Source organism: Grammomys surdaster, unplaced genomic scaffold (genome assembly GCF_004785775.1).
Source record: "Grammomys surdaster isolate TR1022 unplaced genomic scaffold, NIH_TR_1.0 125956, whole genome shotgun sequence".
Lineage (NCBI taxonomy): Eukaryota > Metazoa > Chordata > Mammalia > Rodentia > Muridae > Grammomys > Grammomys surdaster.
In genome coordinates this window covers 133,875-152,324 of record NW_021620775.1, presented here as the reverse complement: position 1 = coordinate 152,324, position 18,450 = coordinate 133,875, and the positions used below count along the sequence as shown (strand labels likewise).

The following is an 18,450-nucleotide window of genomic DNA, read 5'->3' as shown; positions in this document are numbered from 1 at the left end:
TTTCTTTCTTTCTTTCTTTCTTTCTTTCTTTCTTTCTTTCTTTCTTTTTGGTTTTTCGAGACAAGGTTTCTCTGTGTAGCCCTGGCTGTCCTGGAACTCACTCTGTGGACCAGGCTGGCCTTGAACTCAGAAATCCGCCTGCCTCTGCTTCCCAAGTGCTGGGATTACAGGTGTGCGCCACCACTGCCCGGCTCTACATAGTGTCTTTCAAGCTTTCTAAGGCTACATAATGAGAGAGTGTTTCAAAAATGTACTTGTAGGTGTGTGTGTAATAGTAGTAGGGGAAAGCGAGAGATGTTAGGAGTAGAGCTAGTGCTTCTATTTTTCATAGTTTGGCTAAAGTAGAATATCATGAGTAATTCCTCTTCATATAAAAATTTCTGAATAAAATGTTTGGTATTGAGGACTAGAGCAATGCCATATTGATTAAGAGCATTTAACTGTACTTGTAGAGTACCTGGGCTAGGTCCCTAGTATCCACATAGTAGCTTACTACTAACTCCAGTTCCAGAAGATGGTGAAGCCCTCTACTGACCTTTTTGTGCACCAGACACACATATGATACATATACATATGTGCAATCAAAACATTCATAACACAGAAAATAAATAATAGTGTAGTATCTTAAAAATCTCTTATAATCCATTATTGTGCTGGCAAAAGGCTAAAAAAAGAAATGAAATTGGGAATGCAGATGTTAGCCAGCTTTCATCCTGTGGAATCTGCCCAAATTGGTTTTGATTTTTTTTTTTTTTTTTGGTTTTTGTTTTTTCGCGATAGGGTTTCTCTGTGTAAGGGTTTGTTTGTTTGTTTGTTAACCTCTTTTTATAGCATATGGAGCCCAAGAAACAAAGCTAGAGGCTTGAAGGATTCCTTTTCTGTTCAGGAAGCTGACATTTTGATATCAGCCTTAGCAGGATGTCTCATGTATGGAGAAGGATGTCTAATAAAGCTTGTGGCAGTGTTATATTTCCCATGTGGTCTAGGAAAACTTTCTAGCCAACTATCAACTCTTGTTTGATCACATCTGTGATTACCTTGCAAACTCCATCAAGCTTTTAAGAGGATGCCAGACTTAAAACGATCTTCAGGTAAAAGTTCCAGGGCTCACTCATTAGATCTTAGTAAACAAATAAATCTCAGATGAGCCCTAAACAAGGTGGTACATACTGTAATTCCAGTACTTGATGGCAAACATGTGTATCCACTGAGCCAACTTTCTGACCCCTGATCTCAGCACTTGAGATACCAAGACAGAAGGAACTGAGTTTGAGGCTAGCCTGGGCTATAGTGAGACCGAGTCTCAAAAAAAAAGGAACAGGGGAGGAGAGGAGGGTTGGGGAGAGATGGCTTAGTGGCTAAAAGCTCTTGCTATGCAATCATAAGACCTGAATTTTTTTTTTTTTTTTTGGTTTGGTTTTTCGAGACAGGGTTTCTCTGTGTAGCCCTGGCTGTCCTGTCCTAGAACTCACTCTATAGACCAGGCAAGCCAATAAACTGTGTTCTGTCATGGTGTCTGCTTCAGTTCCTGCCTCCAGGTTCCTGCCTTGAGCTCCTGCACTGGCTCCCCCCACCCCCCTTCTTCTTCTTCTTTTTTTTTTTTGGTTTTCGAGACAGGGTTTCTCTGTGTAGCCCTGGCTGTCCTGGAACTCACTCTGTAGACCAGGCTGGCCTCGAACTCAGAAATCTGCCTGCCTCTGTCTGCCTCCCAAGTGCTGGGATTAAAGGTGTGCGCCACCACTGCCCAGTTGAATTTTGGTTTTTATTGCTCTTTTTTTCCCTTTTTTATAATTAAACATTTTAAATATTATATACATTGGTATTTTACCTCTATGCGTACTGTGTTAGAGTGTTGGATCCCCTAAACTGGAGCTGCTATATGGATGCTGGGAATTGAACCTGGGTCCTCTGGAAGACCATCTGAGCCATTTTTCAGCACCCGTCTTTTTAGGTTTTTTGAGGCTGGGTTTCTCTATGCAATTCTGAGTGTTCTGGAACTTGCTCTGTATGTAGACCAGGCTGGCCTCAAACTCAGAGACCTGTCTGCCTGCCTCTGCTTCCCTAGCTGAGTTTAAAGGCATCTGTCACCACTGCCTGGGTAGGACCAGAGTTTTAATTCCACCACCACGTGACAAGCTGGACTTGTTGCAAATGTCTAGGACTCCAGATTCAAGAGGTCTGATTATACTGTATAATGGCTTCTGTGCTCTTGAATGTGTGCAGCTGTACATACAAACATGTCCATTCATGCAGATACACACATACAAATAAATGATGAAAAAAGTACAAGAGTAGAGAGGTGGCTCAGCACTGCCTGTAATTCCAGGAATGGGAAGGTGAGGCAAGAGGAGGCCAGTTTGTGTTACAGAACCAAATCCTACCTCAGAATGAACTAAGGAACAAGATACTGCTGAGAATGTAGCATGAAGGTAGAAAGACACAACATTTAAAAGATTGAGATAAAAGTCATCATGAAAGCTGGGCATGGTGGTGCAAGCCTTTAATCCCAGCACTTGGGAGGCAGAGGCAGGCGGATCTTTGTGAGTTAGAGATTAGCCAGGTCTACAGAGTTCCAGGACAGCCAGAGAGACCATGCCTTAGAAAACAAACAAAGTTATTGTGAAGAATTGTAGCATAATATCTAATTGGATTCCTGAAAAGAAATAATTATGAAAGGAAGAATGAAAGAAAGTTCTAATTATACAGATAAAGAGTTTTTCCAGAATTGAGAACTGAAAATATCAAGTGTTACAAATCATTTCCCTTTAATCCCAACACTTGGGAGGCAGAGGCAGGTAGGAAGATCTCTATGAGTTTGAGGCCAGCCTGGTCTTCCAAGTGAGTTCTGGGACAACCAGGTCTATTACACCGAGAAACTCTGTCTTTAAAAACAAAAAGAACAAACCAAAAACAAATCCAGTGCATCTCAAGGAATAAGTAAGATTAACTATGACAAGTCACAGTGGAACTGCAGACTAGTGACAGAAACCTTAAAAGCAATCAGAACCAACAGACTGATATAAAAATCATTTTCTTTAAGCTGAGAACTGATTTCCCAGCTGTAGCAACAGAAGCCAGAGGACATTGAAATTCTGTCTTATGTACTAAGACAAAACAGCTGTCAGCCTTGAAATGGCATACTCAGTAAAATGCTTTCACAACAGACATATTGAGACAAAAAAATCTTAGAAGAACATTTGCTACCAACAGAACAAGATTCCAAGGTATATAATTCAGATAAAGAAAACTCATCTAAAATAGAAATCTCAGAGTGCTTTGCAGTAGCCCTATAATATTTAAATCAAATATATAGTGTGATTCACATTCTACTAATACAGGATGCTTTGTGTTTTAAATTTTGCTTCATTAACTGAATCTACTCTAGACATATATCTGGGCATGTTTGTGCATGTAATATTGATTTGATTCTAGAAGTCTGTACTACTGAGTCAAAAGGAATTTCTTTTTTTAAATTTTTTTTTTTACTAATTCTTTGTGAATTTCATATCATGTACTCCAATCCCATTCATCTCTCTATCCCTTTGTATCCACCCTCCACCCTTGCAGCCTCCCCCTAAAAGATAAATAAACAAATAAATAGTAAGGGAAAAAAAATCTCATCCTGGAAGCTGTAGCATGTCACAGTGTATCACATAGCATACTTGCAAATGTTCATTGCAATGAGTCATTTTCCAGGTCTGTTTCAAGGCCTCTGGCTTCTGCTACACTCTCAGTACTGGATCCTCATGGGGACTTCTCTTGGATATCCTATTGTTGCCCTATATCCTGGAGATCCTGCAGTTTTGGATCTGCAGCCCAGCTCTTTGATGTACTCCAGCAGATCATACATGAGGTAGATGTTGGGTGGGCCTACTCTAAGCCCTGGATCTGGGCTTGGGAGGTAGGTTAGGTGGTCAGCCTACCAGCTTTCCAATGTCCTCAGGTTTCTATTGCTACCCTACGGCAAGGTCTCCAGCACTGCCCTGGGCAGCTCACCCAGTGCAGCAGCTGACAAACGACAGGGTCATCTCTTTTGCTCTTACTCTTGGGGCAGCCTACCTGCTTCCCTCCATGCATGGCCAGCTCAGCACAGTACCTCAGGCAGCAGTCTAAACCAGGGACATTTGCTTGGCCTTTGGTAGTAGTAACAGAGCCTAGGAAATAAACTCAGACCCCTGCTGCCACAGGATCACACATTACCCCAGACATGGCCCAGGCAGCAGCATGGCCCTGATGTCCGTAACCTCACCATGACCTCTTCATATCTACCTGTTCCTCACTGCCACTGAGCCTCCAGTTCCACCTTCCTCCATAGTGTATGAACCCTCTGCTTTGTTTTCTCTTCCATCTCTCCCATCTCTCCATCACAAATTTACCTATTATAGTGGTGCCTGCCCATGGCAGGTGCTTGTGTGCTTGTGTGCCTTTCTTCCCACCTCAGGAATTTCTTGGTATTGTAAAATTGCTTTTTTTTTTTTTTTTTTGGTTTTTCGAGACAGGATTTCTCTGTATTCCCCTGGCTGTCCTGGAACTCATTCTGTAGACCAGGCTGGCCTCGAACTCAGAAATCCACCTGCCTCTGCCTCCCAAGTGCTAGGATTAAAGGCGTGCGCCACCACCGCCCAGAGTAAAATTGCTTTTTTAAAGAGGACTACCAATTTACATTTCATTCAACAGATTGTGCTGGCTTTATTTACAAATGATTGTTTGGACCAGTTTTAAATAACAAAGATTGCCATTTCTTACCAAATACTTTTATTTTAAACAAAACTGTCTTGGTTTACTTCTCTTGGTTTGATATTAAAAATGTGCTCTGAGTTTGAGCCCTATCCTAGCTACTCCTTAAAAGCTTTTTGAATAGATAAAAATTGTTAATTGAAATGCATTCTTTCTAACGGAAGGTATTTCTAACTTTCTAGAATGTAAAGTTTAATTTTTCCTTATCTTTTTTCAGTTTATTATTACTGACATATAGTTCATCTCTTTTTTTCCTGTTTTTGGTTGTTTTGTTTTCTTTTGAAGGTAGAGTTTCTTTGTATAGTAGCCCTGGTTTTCCTGGAACTTGCTCTGTAGACCAGGTTGGCCTTGAACTCAGATATTTGCCTACGTCTGACTCCCAAGTGCTGGCATGCGGTGCCAGCCACCACCAATGCCCAGCTCACATCATATCTCCCTCTCTCCCCCCTTCCCTCCAGGGTTTTACAGTATAGTCTCAGGCTGACCTTGAACTCATAGAGACCTACTTGCCTCTGAGTCCCAAGTGCTTTTATGAATCACCACACCTAGTTAATGTAGCCATTAAAAAAACTGCAAATAGAGCTGCGGAGATGCAAACATGATGACTTGAGTTCAAATCCTCCTACATCGAGAGGCTAGAGAATCCCCTGAAAGTTTGGTAGGTAGCTAGCCCAGCATACATAGTGGCAGCTAAGAGACTGTCTCTGACAAGATAGAAGGAAGAACAGTACCAGTTGTAGTCCTTTGACTTTGGTGCATGTATCATTGTGTATGTGTGTGTGGGGGGGTGGTATTCTGTCTTATGTACTAAGACAAAACAGCTGTCAGCCTTGAAATGGCATACTCAGTAAAATGCTTTCACAACAGACATATTGAGACAAAAATCTTAGTTTTCTTCATCTGAATTATATACTCTTGGGCAAAAGCTCATCAGTTTTAGAAAGTATTAGCACTAAACCTTGTTGAGAGTACTATAGGCACATGCCACTACTACACTCAGATGATGATTGGTTTTCTGTTTTTGAAATACCATTACTATATAGCCTAGGTAGCCATGAATTCATAATCTTCCATGTATATGTATATATGTATGGATGTGCACACACACATCCATACACATATGAAAAGAAACGCCAAATAGCCAGGAGTGGTGACAGTGGCCCATTCTTGTAGGCATAGTATTTGAGGTGGAGGCAGAAGGATTTCTGAGTTGAAGCCTAGACTGAGGTACAGTATGAGACTTGTCTCAGAAACAAACAAACAGAAAAATCTGTGTATTTGCTAAAAAGAAAGGAAAATATGCCAAATATTTTATTTTCTTGTGATTGTGGAAGGATGTACTTTTTCCATACTATTGGGTTATTTTCTTTCTAGTTCTATATATCTTTACCAGGCAGCCAGCAGGACAGAAGGAAACAAATGTGTTTACTATGAGTCATTTTAGGGGAAGGGGAGGACTGTTAATTTGTTTGGGAATTCTATGTTTTAATGTGAGCTTGAATCTGACATGTCTTTTTAAACTTTCTTTTCTACTCCTTTGCTGTTCCAGGTGCAAGTGAAAGTGTAGGAAAACATATGCTTGAAGCTTGTAACAACAACCTGGAGATGGCCGTCACTATGTTTTTGGATGGAGGAGGAATTGCTGAAGAGCCCAGTACCAGTTCAGCAAGTGTCTCGACTGTCAGACCACACACAGAGTATGAATTTATTATTTATTGTAGCAGTTACTCTTTTGCCTAAATTAACTAGCTGCATTTTTATCAGGGTTAGGTCAGTTTTCAAGTTAAGTTTGAAAGCCTCTGAAAATATCACGTGGAAAATTTTGTATTTGATATACCTTAAATTCTATAGTGCACTGTTCTTGTTTTCTTGATCATTTCTGTTCAGTCCTCAAAAGAACTGTGTGGGTTAGAGGCAGGCGGCAGGCAGGCAGGCAGCAGGCAGGCAGGCAGCAGGCAGGCAGCAGAGTGCATGGCACAACTGCTTGGTTATAATTGACCTGAGTTTGGGGTTTATGTGTTCCACAACTACCAGCTATACAACAAAAATAAATAATTTTTTTGGCTTGGGATTTAGCTCATTTGTAGTGTTTGCTTGGCATTCAAGAAGTTCTGTGCTAAATCTCCAACATTGAATAAACTAGACTAGGTAACACATGCTTGTGTCCATAGCTTAGGAGGTGAATATGTGAGGATCTGAATATTTTTTAAAAAGACTTTATAGATTGGTATTGTTATTTTGCATATGAAGAAACTAGAGCATGACCATGTTTTCCAGTTATATAGCAGTTAAAAAGCAAATACAGTCTAATGAAGCTCATATTTCCAAATATACATTTTCCTATACTTTCTCAGGAAAGTGAATTATCTTGAAATATTTTCAAGAACTAAGGCTGAAGCTATAGCTTAGTGGTAGAATGTGTGAGTAACATGAATGGTTCCTGAATTTAAGATGTGGCACTTAAATGTAACTGTATAAACAATTTTTTTAAATAGTTACCTGCCTTATCCTAAAGGTATCCCTAGTGTATATAGAACTGTTTATATTTTATTTTTGAGCCATTTACATCTGATTAGAGTTTACAATAAATATCTAACTCTTGGGCAAAAGCTCATCAGTTTTAGAAAGTATTAGTGCTAAACCTTGTTGAGAGTACTATAGGCACATGCCACCACTACACTCAGATGGTGATTGGTTTTCTGTTTTTGAAATACCATTATTATATAGCCTAGGCAGCCATGAATTCATAATTCTTCCTGTGAATTAGGATTCCAGGTGTGTCCATAATTTCTGGCTAAGCCATTGGTTTTAACAATAGCAACAACAACAAATAAATAAAAAACCTTTCAAAGAGGCCAGGGCTTTGTGTCTCATGCCGTTAAGGAGGCAAAGGCAGAAAGATCTGTATGAGTTTCAGGCCAGCCTGATCTAGTGAGACCCAATGTAAAAACCAAACCAAACCAAAAACCCCTTAATTTTAAAAGTCCTTAAGTAAGACTCTAGTATACTTAGTCATTTGTAATTCTCATAATTTATAATGTGAAATACTAAATGAGGAATCATTTTAAATGGAACAGGCAAAGGGCCAGGGGTTTACTTTATTTTATTAAATCATTTATTTATCTTAATATGCATTGGTGGTTTTCCAGCATGTATGTCTATATGAGGGTGTACGATCCTGGTACAGCTGTGAGCTGCCATGTGGGTGCTAGGAATTGAACCCAGTTACTCTGGAAGAGAAGCCAGTGCTCTTAACTGCTGAACCATTTCTCAGCCTCTAGAGTTTTATGTTTATTAAATTAGATGTACTTTAAGAATCAGGTCACATACAAGTATAATTGTTGAATTAGTTTCAGATTAGTAGAATATTCTTTAAGAGTTATGAACTTTGGAGATCATATTAATACCTCACAAAGCTTTTGGTTGTTTTTTGTTTCTATTAACCATTTATCTCAAGTGTAATCCCATTCCCCATCATGGCTCAGAGTTTTAGTGGAAATCTGTATTGAGGCAGATGAGATGTTAGACACCTCATTATAGTACTCTGGAGGCAGACAAGGGGATCTCTGAATTCCTGGGTCATTCTTTTTTGTTTGGTTGGTTTTTGGTTTTATTTTCTTTTAAAGATAGGGTTTCTCAGTATATCCTTGGCTGTCCTGGAACTTGCTCTGTAGACCAGGCTGGCTTTGAATTCATAGTGATCTGCCTGCCTCTGCCTCCCAGGTACTGGGATTAAAGGCTTTGTACTACCACCGCCCAGCTTTCCTGGATCATTCTTGTCTACCTAGCATATTTCAGATTAGCCTGGCCCAATAAATCAGTAATGCTGAAGAATTATGTAGTTGGTAGAAACTTCAATAGTAGAAGTTAGATCGTTTGTATACTAATTGATAGACATTTAATAGAAGCTCTTAACTCCTTAACTAGAATTTTCCTTCCAGTTTACCTTCTTCTATTGTGTTTTCACTCATTGTAGGTATGTTTTTGTTCGTTCGTTTTTATTGTGTGTTTTTTTTTTTTTTTTAATGATTGTGTGGGTGTGTGCTTGTCCTTATATGCGTGAATATGAGTACCCATGGAAGCCAGGAGAGATTGTCAGATCTTTTGGAGAGTTCCAGGTGTTTGTGAGCCACCTGATATTTATGTTTATAATTCTTTTTTATTTCACTATTATTTGTTTGGGCATATGAATGCCATATCAGTATGGATGTTTTCCCTTTGCATGTATGTCTGTGCACCGTGTGTATACCTGGTGCCATGGAGGCCAGAATAGGCTGTTGGAGCCCCTGGGAATGGAGGTGCAGATGGTTAGGAGCTACCATATCCGTGCTGGAAATCAAACCTGGAGTCTTGGAAGAATAGTCAATGCGCCTAACCACTGAGTCATCGGCTCTAATACAAACAACTTTTATCAAGTTTATCAGAACACTTTAGGTTTCACCTTCCTAGGTAAAAAAAATAAAAGAACAAAAGAAAAAGTTTATAAATTTTTTTTACTGAGTTATTGGTGAGTTAAATTGTTTCTATGTTGAAAACTTTGAAAGAATTTTTTTTTTTTTTTTTTTTTTTTGAGACAGGGTCTCTCTGTGTAGTCCTGGCTGTCCTGGAACTCACTTTGTAGACCAGGCTGGCCTCGAACTCAGAAATCCGCCTGCCTCTGCCTCCCAAGTGCTGGGATTAAAGGCGTGCACCACCACAGCCCGGCGAAAGAAAAATTTTAAAAATGCATTTCAAGTGCTGGGGATCACACACAGGACCCTGCAGTTATTAGGCATATATTCTACTGCTGAACTCTGTTCCTTACTGAGAATAGAGTTTAATTTATTTGTTCAAAATTGTTTTGTTTTTATATTTATCACTGTGTATGTACAGATGTGTTCATGTCTTGGCACATGTGTGGAGGTTAGAGGACAGATTTTGGAAGTCAGTTTTCTCCTTCACTGTGTGTATACTGGGAATCAAATTGAGGTCATCAGACTTGGTAGCAGTCGTCTTTACCTGCTGAGACATCTTCTTAGGCCCAGAATTTCATTGGCTCAATATTCAGAGTACTGGTTACTTTTCTAGAGGACTAAATTTTTACCAGCCCCAGGGTGTCCTAGGGTACTGCATGCACATGATTTGAAGAAACACTGATGTAAGCATTTACACACATAGAAAATAACATGTCAACCAAATAGTTTATATTTTAGTATATATTATATATTTATTTCTATATTTTATATAGAAATTTTCTTTTCTGTATACTAGGAACTATTGAGTAAATACTTTCAAGATTGCACCTATGGTAGCTTCTTCCTTCATAGAATAAAATTTATTAGCTATTTCTTGAAACTCCTTTACTATATTTTTGTGTTTTAATGTGTGATATAGCAATAATCACATATTGATGTTTTGTTTAATGTTTTCTTTTTTGAGACAGGGTTTCTCTGTGTAGCCCTGGTTGTCCTGGAACTTGTTCTGTAGACCAAGCTGACCTTAAACTCAGAGACCTGTCTCTATTTTCTGAGTGCTGGGATTAAAAGTGTGACCATGCCAATCTTATTCCTTTAAGAATTCAGGGAGGCTGGGCATTGGAGAGATGCCTCCACAGTTAAGAGCCTGTAACTCCAGCTCTGGAGGTGTCTGTGTCACTTATGGTCTCTCAGGACCCTGCTGCACTCATATGCATGTACTCCCACATACATAATTAAACTAAAAATAAAATTTAGGGAGGGTTGGGGATTTATCTCAGTGGTAGACAAATTGCCATACAAATGAAGGGCCTGGGGTTCAGCTCTTAGTTGGGGGCCAGGGAAGGAGGAGCAAAAATTGCATTTAAAAAAGGCCAAGATAATTACTGCAGCTTGGATGTAGTATGGAGCAAACTTTAATCCCAGCACATGAAGGCAGAAGCAGGTGGATCTCTGTGAGTCCGAGTCAGACAGGGCTACATAGTGGGACTTCGTCAGAGAGAGGGCGGGAAGCAGAGGGAGGGAAGGAGGGAGGGAGGAGAGAAAAGAGAGGGAGGGAGAGACAGACAGGTTAGTTTGAGACTGGGCAGATGAGATGGTTCAGTGGTTCTGAGCACATACTGCTCTTAAAAGGGGCTTAAGTTCCGTTTCCAGCAACTATGCTGGGCAGTTCACAACAACCTATAATCCCAACTTCAGGGGAATCTGGGGTTTCAATTTTGCATATATGTGTCTTATACTCCATAACTTAAAAAAATTATTTTAAAAAATTAAAGATGTAAGGGACTTGAGATAAAAAGAGATCATTTTTTTACTTCTGTTTATTCTTTGTTTGTAAACCATTTTAGCTTTCTATGCTAGATATTTTGTTCCAGTTAATCTTTTATCTTGATTACTGTAGTTCCTAAAAGCTATGTGTTTCACTTCATAATTTGAATACATTACTAATTAAGAAGGACAATAGGTGTCATAAACAGTTTTTCATTTTGATATCTTCTCACTTTCTTTTAATAGAGAAGAAGTTCGTGCTCCAATTCCTCAAAAGCAAGAAATATTGGTGGAGCCAGAGCCTTTGTTTGGTGGTAAGTTCTCTTTGCTTGTTTACCCTTACCTGACTTTGTTGTTATCTAGGATTTTAGTAAAGATAACTGAAGATATGAGGGCTTGCTCAGATATTGTTTCTTCATTTATAGAATCAGTTTTTATCTTACATTTCTTATTCCCTCTTGGGAAGCTGTATTCCTTAATGGAGAATAATATTGTATATTAACAATTGATAGTATGTTGCAGAAGGCCAAAAAGTAAAAAACTTACCAAAATGATTTGCTGTCTTTTTTTTTTTTTTTCTTTTAAGGAAGGGTGTCACTGTGTAGTCCTAGCTTGCCTGAAACTCAGAGGCTTCCTGCTCTACATTCTAAATTCTAGGGTTGAAGACATGCACTACTGTACCTAGCTCCCCATCTCCCCCACTCCCTTTGGGATTGCTACCTCTTATGGAAATCAGTTTTTTTATACTAAAATGGACTCTTAATTTTATGTTATATTTTTCTCAATATACCCTTGACTGATAACTCTATTGTTTCATATACTTTACCTTCTCTTGTTTTAATTTCTCCAAGTTCTGTTCCTATTTTGGACAGAGGGAAAGAAATAGTCCTTATTGCGTGTAAAAACACTTGTTAGTCTTGGCATATTCAGAGTATGCTGAAGTATGGGGTATTTAAGCAACTTTAAAGAACAGTGATAGTTTAATAAGTACCCGGTTACCTGTATGAGGCAAACATTTTTATTGTTTAAAATATAGAGGATTGAATCTTACTGTGGTAGGACAAACAAATGGTGAAATGTATATTACATAGAGAACACTCGTACAGGAAAATGGTTTGAAACACAAAAATAAGAGACCCATTTTAAGTTTTGTAGAAAAGCTAACATAGGGGAAAAATTAAATTTTTATTTATTTACCTGTTTGAGATTAGGATCTCACTGGGTTCTGTGTCTTTGGCTAGTCTGGAGCTTGTTATGTAGACCAGGCTGCTCTTAAACTTGGAGATCTGCCTGCCTCTCTGTCTCCATAGTTTTGGGATTAAAGGTGTGTACCAGACAAGAAGGGGAAATAATTATTTTAAAAGATGAAAAAATCATCTAGTAGATGTCACTTAAGTAGACCACTTGCCTAGCATGTGTGAGACAATAGATTTAATCCCTAGCATTTCAGAAATTCCATCTATATTGAACAAAAATGGACATTTTTCTTAACAATATTCCAAAACAACAGAACAATCATTTAGAAAGCATTTACATTGAATTAGGTATTGTAAATAATCTAGAGATAGTGTAAATCATGAAGTTCACTGAAGGATGTACCCATGTGCCAGAGGTTGAGCTCCATCCTTAGTTGCTCGTCTACCTTATTCATTGAGGCAGGGTTTCTGAGTCAAACCCAGAACTCTCTGATATAGTTGGTTTCCCTAGCCAGCTTGCTCTGGGGATCTTTCTGTTATTGCAGTGTTGTGTGATAAAACTTTTTCTCGGGAGGCACAACATACGTCTACTCACCTCAGATAGAGGACCTACTATAGGTACAGATACCATCGAAGTTCAGCTTGATAAACTAATGAGTTTTACTGGGTTTACTTACAGAAATATGGGTGAGGGGTTGCCTAAAGGAGCAGAATATCTCAAAGGCAGCTGCATCACCGAAGCCCATCTAGAATGGGTGACAGCTCACAAAGCTAGGAACTTGGAACACATTGCACAGCCTACAGGCTGCTCAGTAGGTTGGACATTGTCCTTTTTGGTTTTGTTTGTTTGTTTGTTTTCGAGACAGGGTTTCTCTGTGTAGCCCTGGGTGTCCTGGAACTCACTCTGTAAACCAGGCTGGCCTCGAACTCAGAAATCTGCCTGCCTCTGCCTCCCAAGTGCTGGGATCAAAGGCGTGCACCACCACCGCCTGGCATGACATTGTCCTTTTCTAGCGCCGCAGTTGTTTTAAACCTCTTCCAGGCAGTCCAACTGGGTTTTATTTCTTCCAGGCAGCTGGTCTGATCTGAGAGTCTTCTTTGTATCCTAGCTTTTATTGCTAACTTTGCCAGGAAAGGGCCTAATGAATCTGGTCAGTTTCAGGAATTTCCTGAAGCTGTTTTGAGTTACCTTTCTGCTTAAGGCTTTTGCTGCAGACTGGGATTACAGCTGGGTTGCCATGCCAATTGGTATTTTACCATGGTTCTGGGGATTCAGATTTAACTCCTCAGGTTTGCACAGCAAGTACTTTCACTGCTATGCTCCATTCTGACCTTGATATTCACCTACAAGTTATAGATAACAAGAGATGGAGAACTATCAGACAGCTTCATGTTACAGCTATAAGAGTCAAGTTAGTCATCTTATAAAGGGGACACTATTTTAGTTAATTCTTGGAGGTTTTAGTTGGGCCCTTTGGTTGTGGCAAGGCGATATACATCATAGTGAAACAGCATATGGTGTAAGAAATTGCTTAAATTCTTGTCAGCCAAGAAACAGAAAAGGAAATAAGAGAGACTAAAGTCTCACTCTCCCTTCGAGGGTGTAAACCCAAGTGACCAAACAGCTTCTTTGTTAGGTCCCAGTTCCCTAAGGCTCCCAATAGTACTATGCTGGGAACCAAACCATTAACACAAGGGCCTTTGGGGTGACACCCAAAATCATAGGAAGAAGCATTTTCTTCTAAGCTGTTGGATAGTGATGCTGTATCCTCAATATAAAACAAGCAAAAGAGCCCTGTCTTGAAAAAACAAAAAACAAACAAACAAAAAAAACCAAACAAACAAAACCAAACAGGCAGCTTTTGTGGAAATTTACCAGCCTGAGTAGTCATAGACCTTGTAAATAGGTAGCCTTGGCCGATAATACCAACTTAGATAAGGACAAGTGAATCATAGGCAGAGTCATAGCGGCCAGTTCTCTGAACCTTCACCCAGCCGATACCCTATTCTAAAAAATATTTGTATTCCCCCTGAACACCTACGCTCCAGTGTCATCCCCTTCCCCACGTCCTGCCTTTTTGTGTCTACAACCCCTGTGTGAATAAGTAAAAATTACGGTTTGAAAAAAATAAATAAATTATTTTAAAAAAAAGAAACTATATTTCTATGTGGGGCTGGAATTTAATATTCTTCCTATACTTTAATTTAAATAAAGCAATAGATTTAAAATTAGGTAGATAATATAACAATCCCAGGTGTTTTTCTCTTAAGCTAGGTACTAACAGAAATTTACAAAAATATGAAACCATATTGGTCCTCTCATTAGATTGATTTCTCTGCTAGTCCTTGTATTCTACTATGATATCTAGTACTTTCCTCATGATTTGGATTTCTTTTAGCTTTTTATATAGCTTAGTCTTCTTTGGCCTTAATGAATATCATGCCTATTGAGTGGGCAGAAGGAAGATTCCAGAGGAATGGTGTTTGCTTATGGTAAATGGTTTGCCAAGGGTACTTGGAGTAAAAGACATGGGTTGAAAGTATTGTAACTTGAAGAGAGGCTCTACTTACAGGGATGATGGGAGCAAATAGCAGATGATGAGCCCAAGAAATGAGAGGCGCTGGCTAGAAGGCTGACAATATAAAGTGACAGTAAGAGCACCAAAGGGATTGGGTGTCTCCCAAAGGGACAAATGAGAGGTGATGGAAGTGCAGGGGACTATTAGCTGGCTTGCTTTGGACATTTTAGAAGTAGAATATTTTCCTATTACATTGCTATTCTATCTCTAGTCATGTAACAAACTTGCTTTAACAGTTGGTAGAATTAAAATCTGTCAGAGTCTGTGAGTGGCTCAACATATAAAAGTTGCTGCCTGATGACCTGAATTTGACCCTTGGAGCCCATGATTGAAAGAGAGGATCAGCTACTGATAGTTGTCCTCTGACCCACACACATGGACTTTGGCAAGCACACACAATAAAATAAGATAACTCTTTATAACTAGTTTTCAAAGGCATTATTTGAGGGCTAGGTATAGAAATACACGGCTGTAATTCTAGCACTTAGAAGGCTGAGGTACTAGATTTTTTTCCTGTCTTTAAAAAGTACAAAGGAACAACAAAGGCATTGAGCCTAAATATTCCATTTTAAATAGGAAATCTTGATTAAAAATAGTTCAGAGAGTGAAAAGAATCACATTCTCCAATTCTTTCTTTTTAAAAATAACTTACTTTTATTTTATGTGCATTGGTGGTTTGCCTGCATATATGTCTATGTGAAGGTGTCAGATATTGGAGTTAATTTTGAGCTGGGAATCAAACCCAGATTCTCTGGAAGAGCACCCAGCACTCTTAACCGTTGAGCCATCTCTTCAGCTCTCCACCCATTTGTTGTTGTTTTGTTTGTTTGTTTGTTTGTTTGTTTGTTTTTAAACAGGAAAAAGAAGCAGAACAAAAAGGATTAGGTTTAATTTATTTCATATAGTTGAGACAGGCTCTTTCTGTGTAGCTATGACTGTTCTAGAACTGGCTATGTAGACCAGGCTAACCTTGAACTCAGAGAGATCTGCCTGCCTCTTCCTCCTGAATCTTAGGATTAAAGTAATGTGCCACCACTGCCTGGCAAAGAGCTATTTGTTTGTGTGTGTATGTGTGTGCATGTATGTGTATGCATGCATATGAGTGTTGTTTTTTTTCATGCACACTAGAAGAGTCAGATTCTGTTGCATGCCTCATGGTTGTGAACTACCATGTGGTTGCTGGGAATTGAACTCAGGACCTCTGAAAGAGCAACCAGTGCTCTTTAACAGCTAAGCCATCTTTCTAGCCCCTGGTTTAAAATTTTAAAACTTAGATAAGCTATTAAAAAATGTAATCTTAGCCGGGCGGTGGTGGCGCACGCCTTTAATCCCAGCACTTGGGAGGCAGAGGCAGGTGGATTTCTGAGTTCGAGGCCAGCCTGGTCTACTGAGTGAGTTCCAGGACAGCCAGGGCTACACAAAGAAACCCTGTCTCGAAAAACCAAAGATAAAAATAAAAAAAAGTAATCTTAACCATTATTTTTTTTAAATCTATTCCTGAAAGTAATTTAATTGTGATTCTTTTATTTTTGAGAGGTTGCAGCTTTGAAGTTACTTTGTAATCCATTGTGACCTTCAACCTTTGATTTTACTGAGATTCCAGGCATGTAGCACTACGCCTGGCCTATTAATTCTGATTTAGCATTGGTGTGTTGTGTATGCTTCTATGAATGACATAAACGTGATAAAACAATGAAGTTTGTTTGTTTGTTTGTTTATTGTTCAATAGGCCTATGTAGCCAGCCCAGGTTGGCTTTGAACTTATATAGTCAAAGATGACTTTACATTTCTGTTGTGATTACAGGCGTGTGCCACCACTGCATGTCTATTAGGTGCTGTGGATCAAATCCAGGATTTCATGCTAGCTCTAAGTTTCTGATTTTTGGTTTTAAGTTTTAAAATTTTAATTTGTGTTTTGTGTTGGATCTCCTATAGTTGTAAGCTGAGCCCCGTGGGTGCTAGGACCCGAATAGGCAGCAGTTGCTTTCAACTGATGAGCTATCTATCTCTCTAGTGCCTGATTTTGTATTTTTAATTGTTTTGCTTTTAACTTAGTAATTCCAAGAGAGAAGTAATTATCCTAAGTAATGAAATGCATAGTTTGAAGAAAAAGATGATTTGACATGGGGTAAGAGACTTTTGTCTTCTAATCATTATTAATGTGAGGCATTGTTTTGGTTACATGCTGGCCAGACTTACCATATATAAATAAGTCAATTTAAATTGTTACTGTCAAAGAATTATTTAAAGTCTCCATTTTCAGTTGGCCATGGTGGTGAAAGCCTTTACATCCCAACACTCAGATTGGTCTGTGACCAGCCTAGTCTACATAGTGAGTTACAGGGTAGCCAGAACTATGTAGAGAGAAGGGCCCCTGTCTCAAAAAGCAAAACAACAGCAGCAAAACCTCCATAATGTATGTTGTACATGAATAATTTGTTGCTTCTTTTTTTTTTTAAGTTTGAGAACATTTTTCTAAAGAAAGGTAACGTTTTAATTAAAGCATTTTAAATCTTATGTTAAAAAGTATGATTAGCCCCTAGAACTAAACTGAATTAAATTTTTTTTTTTTAAGTTTTAGTCTGGTCTCTCTTAACCTAGTTCTCATCTTCTTATTAGTGTGATATGATTGAGTCATTATGTGTTCACAGCTTGACTTTCTGTTCTGTTTGAGAACAGAGCATGTGCTTTACCCACTGAGCTTTGCTTTTTTTTGTTTTGTTGTGTTTTTTGAAACAGGGTTTCTTTGTGTAGTGCTGGCTATCCTGGAAATTGGTTTTGTTTGTTTGTTTGTTTGTTTTGAGGAGAAAGGCACTATTAGGAATATAGAGGTTTTAAAATGCATTGAGAACTGGAGAGATGGCTCAGTAGCTAAGAGTACTGACTACTTTTTGAAAGGACACAGGTTCAATTCCCAGGATCCCTGTGGTGACTCATAACTGTCTGTAACTCCAGTTTCAGGGCATCTGACATCCTCTTCTGGTCACATAGTTCACAAACTTCCATGTAGGGAAAATATTCATACACATAAAATAGATAAAGAAAAATGCTTATGAGAAATGTCTTTAGAATTTTCAAAATTAGTGTTTTAATTTTTAATTCTGTTTTTCTCCTACAGCTCCTAAAAGGCGAAGGCCAGCACGTTCAATATTTGATGGTTTCCGAGACTTTCAAACTGAAACTAGTAGGTATTTGTAAACCAGTCTCTCAGCTCCCTCTTCCCCTTCCTTTGTGTTTAAAAGAAGAAAAAGATTAGTATTATTCCTAAATAGTTTGTGGTTCACCATGTTTAAAAAGTGAAATTAGAGACATCATGATTTGGGATAAAGATTACCGACTACCAAGCCTGAGTTTGGCCCGGGACTCACGTGGTGAAAAGAGAGAACTGACTCCTGCAAATTGTACTTGACTCCACATATATACCCTGACATCCATGCTTTTACACACACTGCCCTAGGTATGAATATTACTGCTATGATGAAACATTATGACCAGCAGCAAGTTGGGGAGGAAAGGGTTTATTTGTGTTATACTTCCATGTCATAGTTCATGATTGAAGGAAGTCAATAAAGGAATTCAAACAGGGCAGGAACCTGGAGGCAGGAGCTGGTGGAGAGACAGATCATAGTGGATAGGAGGGATGCTGCTTAACTGCTTTCTTAATAGAACTCAGGACCATCAGCACAGGATGACACCACCCACAATGGGCTGGGCCCT

The 18,450-nt window shown here is 38.9% G+C and overlaps 1 protein-coding gene across 1 annotated transcript in view; it reads left to right on the top strand.

Moving 5' to 3' along the window:
- Ubxn7 (UBX domain protein 7) overlaps window positions 1-18,450 on the top strand; it is a 53,959-nt gene that overhangs the window by 18,900 nt on the left and 16,609 nt on the right. The window contains exons 2-4 of the mRNA XM_028753782.1: window positions 6,287-6,434; window positions 11,205-11,272; window positions 17,852-17,917. Of these exons, the coding sequence (XP_028609615.1) occupies window positions 6,287-6,434; window positions 11,205-11,272; window positions 17,852-17,917 (282 nt within the window). The remainder of the gene's footprint in view (window positions 1-6,286; window positions 6,435-11,204; window positions 11,273-17,851; window positions 17,918-18,450) is intronic.